This window comes from Anser brachyrhynchus (assembly GCF_964034855.1).
Source record: "Anser brachyrhynchus genome assembly, chromosome: 3".
Taxonomy (NCBI): Eukaryota; Metazoa; Chordata; class Aves; order Anseriformes; family Anatidae; genus Anser; species Anser brachyrhynchus.
Window position 1 is genome coordinate 106,732,746 of NC_137696.1, and position 9,089 is coordinate 106,741,834.

The 9,089-nt window shown below is 34.2% G+C and overlaps 1 protein-coding gene across 35 annotated transcripts in view; it reads right to left on the bottom strand.

The window, feature by feature from the left end:
- Positions 1–9,089, bottom strand: part of MYT1L (myelin transcription factor 1 like) — a 331,277-nt gene that overhangs the window by 75,786 nt on the left and 246,402 nt on the right. For 30 of the 35 annotated variants that reach the window (XM_080588526.1, XM_080588539.1, XM_080588538.1 and 27 more), the window contains 2 exons: positions 5,756–6,733; positions 986–1,120 (listed from right to left, as the gene is read on the bottom strand). In XM_080588526.1, coding sequence (XP_080444652.1) covers positions 986–1,120; positions 5,756–6,733 — 1,113 coding nt within the window. The remainder of the gene's footprint in view (positions 1–985; positions 1,121–5,755; positions 6,734–9,089) is intronic. The other 5 variants (XM_080588548.1, XM_080588547.1, XM_080588546.1 and 2 more) reach the window with 2 other exon arrangements.

The window sequence follows — 9,089 nt, forward strand, 5'->3', positions numbered from 1 at the left end:
TCCTAGAGCACTTCCTCATTACTACTTGGAGAAGCCACTCTACCATGAAAGAGGAAACTTCTTATGTCTGCTACTCTTGGTGTGCGGATCTATTTCCACTTTTCTGTCCTTCAGAAACTACTTCCCTTTGGAAATTGGGGAACATTTAAGTCCTGTCTTTAATGTTTCCTTTAGTCATTTATAAATCTATTGAGATTAGGTCTGTAAGTGCTGATGGACAGTGGGGATTTTAGGCTATAGGATTCAACAGAATAACTCAATTTTTAAATTAGTATGAAAGAGAACTGTATCTTAGGTAGATGCCTGTCTGGCATATAGCAACATAGAGCAATTAGCTTCAACAGAACTATGCCATTTCTACCACCCAAGGAGGTTGATTTCTAGAAACGGAGCTCTCTGCTTTCTGATTAATGTCTGTGTCTGGATGGGTGAACCTCCCTCATACAAAATCCATTGATGTGTCAGGAAATTCTACCCATGTAAATTACAGGGGAATATTGCTCAAAATCCTGAGGTGTGTAACTAAGTAAACAGTCAGATTGTTATTTTTAATAATATAAATTAGTTTAAGATAAACTATGTTTAAGACACAACAACAACAAAGGAAAGGGGCATCAAATTTTTCAAGTACAATTATTCCTGTACAAGACAACAGGGACAGTTGATGTGACAAAAGCACGCAGAAGAAAAAGCAGTGCACATCTTCTGGAAACCTTTTTCTCTGTTGACTGAATAGATCTATTTAAAAACAACCTAGCATTCTAAAATCAAAGAATACAGCTTTAAAAGTTGTTCTTTTAGTGTAAAAGTTAGTAGAGAATGGAAATGATGGAATAAAGGAAAAAGTATAACACAGAACAGTTGACTAAGTTGAGACAAACCATACTGAAAAATAAAATTAATTTTTAAATTAAAGGTTTATAAAGCATGCTAGAAAAATCTTTGTAGTTTTATCCCCAGTTTCCATGAAACAATGTGAACTTACTTTCTGGAGGGACCCTATCTTTGTGTGGGCATCCTGACAAACTGCGGTGATGGGGGTAAAGCCCCGTTACATGGCCAGTTCCATCACACCCAGGGGTAGGACATTTGCTCTCTTTCTTTTCTGTTCTTGAGGGATCTATAATTTACAACAAATGTGTCAAGTGAATGATGCTTTACACATTTCTGTAAGAAGGTTCATTTAATCATGTCATTTACTCTTCGGTAAATGTTTTTTTTTTTTTTAATGAAAACTAGAACAAACAAACAAACAAACAAACAAAAAAACCCTTCTACTTCTTAACACAGTTTTGTCACTTTTATCCCATTATCTTCTTTTCAGACTGCAGGCTCCTATGATCATAGCAGTATCCATTCAGTGTGATTGGAAAGTGACCATTTTGTAGCAAAGCCATACCACTGTCAATCAACGTTCTGCTGGCAAGCATCAGCTCAAGGGTGTAAGATCATTTGGAAACTGTTTAGTTGGAGTTTCCCTTCTTTACATTCTTATTTGCCTGATTTATTAAATTCTGCAAACGTATTGTCACAGAAGTTCAATGTCCTTAGAGTAGCAAACCCAGCTCTTTAACATAATGATTCAATGATTCAGCATAAATAAATCCCTTTTCCAAGGTTCTCTGAGCAGATGACTCTGTTTTCTTTAAATTCATTATAAACAGTAAAAATATTCCTTTCTCTTCAATAAATTATGGTGGGGTAAACATTGTAATCAGAATTACTGAAAGTAGCACTTGCTGTGCAAATTTGTGCCATTACAAACATGCATATGTAATGCTTGAATATTCATATGCTTAAAAGGTTAATGACCTTTTAGAATGTTGTTCGATCTTCTGTATACAAATCAATGAAAAGTCTGAATAGATATTTTTTCAACAAAATAAGGTTTTCTGCCAAGAAAGTAGTGGAACTGCTGATGAAATTTATCTTGAACTAGAATTTGCTCACATACTTTATCAGCTTGTTTTCTTTTACAGAACATCTGTAAATAACGTTCCTAGCCTTCCAGACCAGCACATGATACAAATCACATCTCATCATTTTAATTACAGTTGTCAGATTTTGGAGACTATTCCAAATATTTATATTAGTATTGAAGGAATAAAATTCAGGATACTCTAACTGCTACCATTTTGGATCACAATCAGACAACATCCCCTTTCCATCTTTTTTAGTCCAGCCTCCTTTCAATACCCAATCTGAGCTATCCTCATTTAAGTATTTTTTGCTGCTCTCGTCATTGCTCTGCTTCAGGAATTATGCTTTCTTCTCTGGAAAATAAGATTTTTCTATGTGTTTTTTACAAAGTCTTTCTTACATTAAATCCCATCCCAGCTTTAATAAATGCAACCCTCAGTACAATCAGTAGAAATTTCAGTACTTGCAGACCTTCACACACAATCTATTTTTTTAAGCATGAATAAACCCATTTTTTTTAAGCATGAATAAATAGAATCCAGAGCTCACATTCAGTTGTGGACTTATTTTTCCTTGATTTCCCTCTAGTAGTTTTATATGAATATACTCTTACATTCCAAGTCCATCCGAAACGCCTTCATTTTAGAGAAACTCTTCAGCTCTTTTCAAATGACTCTCCATGTTTTAAATCCATTCTTCAATTTTAACGTGATATTTAAACCTTGGATTTTGAAAATGGAATCCCTAATTGTGAAAGTTTTACTTTACTTAGCCTGCATGTTAACTGTAGTATACAGTTTTATTGTTTTGTTTTGTTTTTTCCACGCTCTTTAATGATAAATGCACATACATATCCATCTTCAAAATGCTATACAATTATCACAACACTCTTGGAAATACCATAATCTTATACTTCAGGAAATTGTAACAAAGAGATCAAAAAGTTAAACCCAAGGCCACAAAAGGAGTGAATGTCAGAGGAGGGATTAGAATTCTTGCCAGATAGGCCTGTGCTGAGACCACTAGAACAGCAAGCCCACAGCTACATACATACACAATTCTAAGCAACTCTTCATGTCAAATACTTTAGGATGTGTAAAAGTATTAGATATGTGAATAAGTAATGTAAATGAAATATAAATTATGTAAATATAACAATATTCAAGGACTGCAAAAAATGTAGATGATTAGTAGACCATAATGGCTTTTTATAGATTTTAAACTAGAGAAACTTTAGCTACTCCATGTTGTAGTAACTCCACTGAGGTCAATGAATGCATTCTAATTTAGAGCACCTGAGGATCTGGACACTTACATCTTACAATGTCAAGTAAATAATCTACAGTATTCAGGTCTTTATGCTGTAAGGTTATAGCACATTATCAGATCTTTAATAGCCTTTATGGTCTAATGAGTCAGAAAAGATGCTGTATACTATTCTTAATGATTTCAAAACTCACATAAAATTGTACTTGCAAAATTTCCCATTGCTTTTAATGGAAGACGTCTGACTAAACTTTCCATAACTTGTTACAAAGCACTAGATACTCTTTTGTAAATCCTAAATGGCAGAAATATTACATAGTTTTATTTAATTCTGCAACATATCTTCGTTCTTTGTCACAATGGGAGTATTGGCTGAGTGAATGTTGCCAGAGGACTCAAAAGGTCTTAATCATAAACTTCAGAAGAAAGTTTAGACTGTTGTTTAGACAGTTTTAAACAGCAGGGAAAAATTAGTTAGTGGTCCTTTAATGGTTGTTTCAGTGATTTCTGAAAGCAGAACTCCTCAAAACAAAAGGCAGAGGTATTTCTCACTGCAAACCTGTGTACCCAAAAAGTTTCCACTTAACCATATCATACATCTCTGTGGATAACACTTCCAGGAGTATTTGGAAGATAATATGTGAGTTCAGAACAAACAATATAATCAATTGCCTTACTTAAAGCTTCCTCTCTCAACAAGTGCAATAGTGTTTCTTATGTTTTTCAAAGTAAGGAAGGAATTGTTTTTTCTTTCTTGCCTTAAAAAAAAAAAAAAAAAAAAAGGTGTAGAGCTATCCACTGCACAAAGTTTCTTGGTCCAAACTACCACAACATTTAATGTTGTCTTTTGGGTCTCTGGCTGGGGTTTGGACCCATTATTGATTCAGCTGCCAAGGGACAGAACGGTTCAAAGAAGCTTTAGAATTTACTGAAATATTTAGTTCATACTTTTGCCATTGTTAGAGATTATACTGTCTTTTTGGAGACAGTAGATCAATATGCAGAAATGCTTTCCTATCCATACAGAGACTGGAAGGGCTGGACGTTACCAGAATTAAAAGGTTCTTGAAAAAATAATAATGTTTTGTCATGTTTTCTGTGGTTTTATTAGAGACATATTCAAAGGGAAAAAGCACCTAATGTACGCCATATGCAAACGACATTTAGAACAACATCTGCATGGCTATGCAGAAATACACTAACTAACATTGTCTTCCCCAAGTACCCAAAGTTACTAAAGCATTCACTGGACTATGGTGTTTTTTTTTTTTTTTAAACCAACAACAATACTTCAATACTTCACTAAAATACATAGCACAACAGTATTTGACAACAGTAATTTCCATGCTTTTCTAAGAGACTGGACATTACTTTTCTTTAAGTTTTGTAAAAAAAGATCAAAGCCTTCCTTGGACCAAGATATTGCCTACCTGAACGATACAGGGAGATCTTAGGGAATTACTCTTTCAAAACAAGGAATTATAAAAAGGAGGAAATTGCCAACCATCCCAGTTCATTTTCAGAAAGGAATCCAAGTATTGTTATAACAAATATAAGATGAGACCAGTCCCTGCTTAGCAAGTCCTAAGAAATACCATGTCCTCAACTTCCACTAAAGTCAATGGGAATTAAGGGTGTTCAGTGAATCTCAGGATATACTGAACAATTTATACGATACAGCCCTACATGTACAGATGTTGATACATTAAAGAGTGGTGTGGTAATATAAAAACACCATCACCAGGATAATCCCGTAAATTAAAACGCATTCTAAAGGTAACCTTTAGTCTGTTTTTTGTTTGTTTGTTTGTCTTTTTTTTTTTTGGTTTTGTTTTCTTTTATATTGAATTATGGTCAAGGCAGCACCTTAACTGTTTCCACAATGGAATGAAACCAGTGAAGTGGAATGCACATAAGAAAGAAATTGCTATTGATCTCAGCCCAGGCCACACCATGCCTTGCATAGCAAATGGTTTCCATTACCTTACTATCTTAAGATAATTAATGTGCAGTCACTGCCCCTATCTTATGTTATCGGTCATTCTGATACTGTTCAATTTCTATCAGGCAATTCTACATTTTAGATGGGAGAGGCTTCATCAATAACTGTCGTTTGATGATAATTTTATAAATCATGATGCCACCTATCCAATCCAACCTGTAAAATATGCACTTTAAAGCTGATTGACTACCTGCTACATAAAACCCCACTCTCTGATATAGTTTGTTTTTAGTAATTACTATAAAATGTATTAAATGCTTGAGAAAAATCTTTGCCTCTTTCAACATGATCTCTTATTTGCTTTGTTTCCCTGAAAAGTTATTTTTTTTTAATTTAGCCAAATGATATTCACTGAAATACTGTACAGATTTCTAACATTGCAGAATGAGCTTTTTTTTTTTTTATAGTCACAGCATGACACTATTTTACAATCATGCCACACTACTACAATTTAAACAAAGTTCCCATTTTGTAGAATTAATAACTTCATTTCAGAATTCTATGCAAAACTTAACACGTTAGCTCATACTTTCTCATGACATAACATACGGTATATAGAAATATTACCTTTACCATAATATGGCTTTTTGACATGGCCGTCACTGGGTTTAGGCTTCCTGTCATCCCCAGAAAGTTGTCTTGGAGACTGTTCCTCAAATGATCTCATATTATCCCTCCTTCCAGCTTCCACTGCCATTTTTTCTCTCATGGCTTTTGCTCTCTCAGTTTCCAAAGCAATTGCTTTCTCAAGAAGGGTTAAGTTACCTTTTGTCATATCAAACACTTCTTCAGACCTATCTGAAGTAATAGAGGTGGTATCATCGTCTCTTTCATGACAACCATCCTCCTTTGCACAGCTAGAAAAAGTCCTAGATCTGGGGCTCAACTGTTCTTCAAGCCTCATTAGGTTCATCATATCAGAGTAATTCCGGTCTGGTGTTCTTCCTTGGAAGTCATCTTCTTGCCTGACATGCTGACGAGTGTTCATGTTTTGCTGTTGATTTCTTTCCTGTGGGTTTGTCTCACTGAGTTTCCTAGCCAGATCAAAACACTGGTTCCTTAAGCACTCCAAACTGCTGAGACACACCTCTTCATCACTCTCCTCCACCATTTTTTCCGTAAGTCCATTGTTCACAGGCTTCCCTAGCATTACAAAGTTCATATTCCTATTATCTTGCTGTGAAGTATTGTCTGCATAATTTCTGTCATTAATGTTTTCTGATAGCACTACACCATGTCCTTGTGCTAGTAATTTAAGGGAGTCCACTGTTTCCCTAACAACATCGCTGTCTAAATCTAAACTCAGCTCACTTTTCCGACCAATATTTTCATTTTTGTCACTATCATCTTCCAGACTATTAGATGTATTGCTGTTCATTTCTGATTCTGTCCTGGCTCTGTATGCTGCATCCTCTGCAATTTTGCCAAGATTTAACAATGACTTGGCCACCAGTTCATCGTAATTATCATACTCATCATTATTGTTATCGTCTTTTTCTGTGTCTTGCATTATTCGAGTATTGTGACAATTCATTTGATGGTCTTCTGCATAAAAAACAGAAACAAAGAAAGAAACAAAGAAAGAAAGAAAAAGGAAAAGAAAAGAAAAAAGTGGCTACAATTGGAACTGTTGTTGCAATCGCATGGACAGAAAACAAACTGCATGTCAAATATTGTTAATCATACAGCAATTCTATTACACTAAGGCCCATGTGCAGTTAAGTTTTATTAAGTGAATTTCTCTATAGTCCAGAAGGCTATTTTTGCTTATTTGCTATTCTCATGAATTTCTTTCACAAGTATGATAAGAAAAAGACAATCAAAATGCTAATTACTACTACTGCTAAAATATTATGGCATAGAAACTTATGTTTCTCCTTTCACTCCTAGATTTATAGTTTTATGGGGTTTTCTACAATCATATCACTGATATGACATAATAGCCTAGGTTTCAAACTTTTCTCACTCCTGTATCTCCTGTTAATGTGGAAGGTGGCAATGGAGTGAGTACTACTGGATTTATTCTCTTAATGGTGAATAACATTCACCAAAAGAGAAAGAATATACAACAAACAGAAAATTGACACTTTTTTTTTTTTTTTCATACCATACACACCATTAACACTAGATAACCAGTAACTATATGCAAAGATCAAAATAACATTTTACTTAGTGGATCCATCAGTAGAAATCAAAATCTCTCAGTTTAGCTATGTAAACTGTGGAAAAGTAAGAATTTTAAAGTAATTGTTACATGAAGGGAAGATAGAAGCAATGATATGCATAATACAATTTTCAGTTAATATGCTAGCCCAAGTTATACGGTCATACATGTATGGTAGGGCTGTTATTTCTACTAGCCTGAATATTATAACAGAATGGTACAAAGTTACTATGTTTTTCTTAGCTTTGCTTTAGTAACTGCTGAAAAATAGGGGGGCAACTTAATAAGGTGGAGTCAATGTGAGGCCCTGAGGGTGAGATTCATTTCACCTAACTTTAGATATGAGTAAGGCAGGCATCCGTACCCCAGTATGCTACTCAATAATCCCGTCCTTGGTCAAAAAGAGAAGCAGACACTTTAAAGCTATAATCCACCTGATTTGGTTGTTATCTTCCTCACAATAAAATGAATCACTTACTAGAAGTGCTTGTTTCTCTTCACGGACAATAAAGGGGCTCAGAGTAGATGTCTACCTTAAAGATATCTGTATTTGTTCAGATGAATATCATCCAGACATCATTTTCTGATATCTCATGTTAACTCAGAAGTTATCTCATTCTTAGACCCATTCTTAATACAGATATACATTCACCATTATTTACTAACGAACGTCTCATAAATTCTGTTTTGATTATCAGCTACCCAAGCAATATTTAAATATTTAGCATCACAACTTGAAAAGAAAGTTTCTAAATCTGTCATTAGGTTGACATGCTAGGCCAGTGTTTCAGCTGGTACAAACTGAAAGAAATCAGTAGAGCTAGGACAATTAACACCTGCTCAAGAGCTAGTCCATCAATTTGTAATATCATCTTTTCAGCTCAGATGTATTTGCAACACTGTTACACCTAAATACGTAGCACTTTCTAAAGTATGACTTTTATGTTTTGGGTTAAACAAAACAAAGCAGGAAATTGCAGGTTGTAGGTGGCTTGCATACTAACATTTTGATGATAGGAAATGTTTTTTTATAAAAATAATTTTTAGGTCAGTGGACAAGATAATAAATCAGCGTTTTAAATACAAAGCTCAATAGCACAATAATTAATGTTTCAGCCACAAGATAGTATGCCTTCTACACAGTGGTTAGGGATCCTGGGATGATAGTAGGCTGTAGTTAAGCGGCAGACCTGATAGAGAACTAGGCTATGTCTAGGAAAAAAAAAACACAAAAAAACAACAAAAAAAACAAAACTCTAAGTGTATAGTATTATAAAATTCATATTATCTACTTGAATGAAATGGGAAGATAATTAGCAGGGAAGTATGTATGTTATTTTTACGTAACAAGTTATTCTAAGTCAGTAGTGGGTTACCTATTTATTATCAAAGGTGGTTTTATTTTAGTTGTTCAAGATAAAATTTACTCATATTTATGTTTCAGTCACTAAAAAAATTAAGTATATCAGAGTATCAGTTGGTCAGTATAAATGTAAAGGATGCCACATATGCTTCCTATTTGAAAAAATCCACCTTGAATGTCTGCATAGAAGTAGGCAGTTAAGGATTACTAGATAATGAGTTTGTACTATTTGAAAAGCAAATGTTTTAATACATTGATGATCATTTTCTAAAGTGAAATGTACAAACAAATCCCACATTTAAATATTTATTAATTTAAATATTAAGGTTAAAATCTATTGCCAAGAAGATTGCTCAGTAGAAACTGCTACTTTT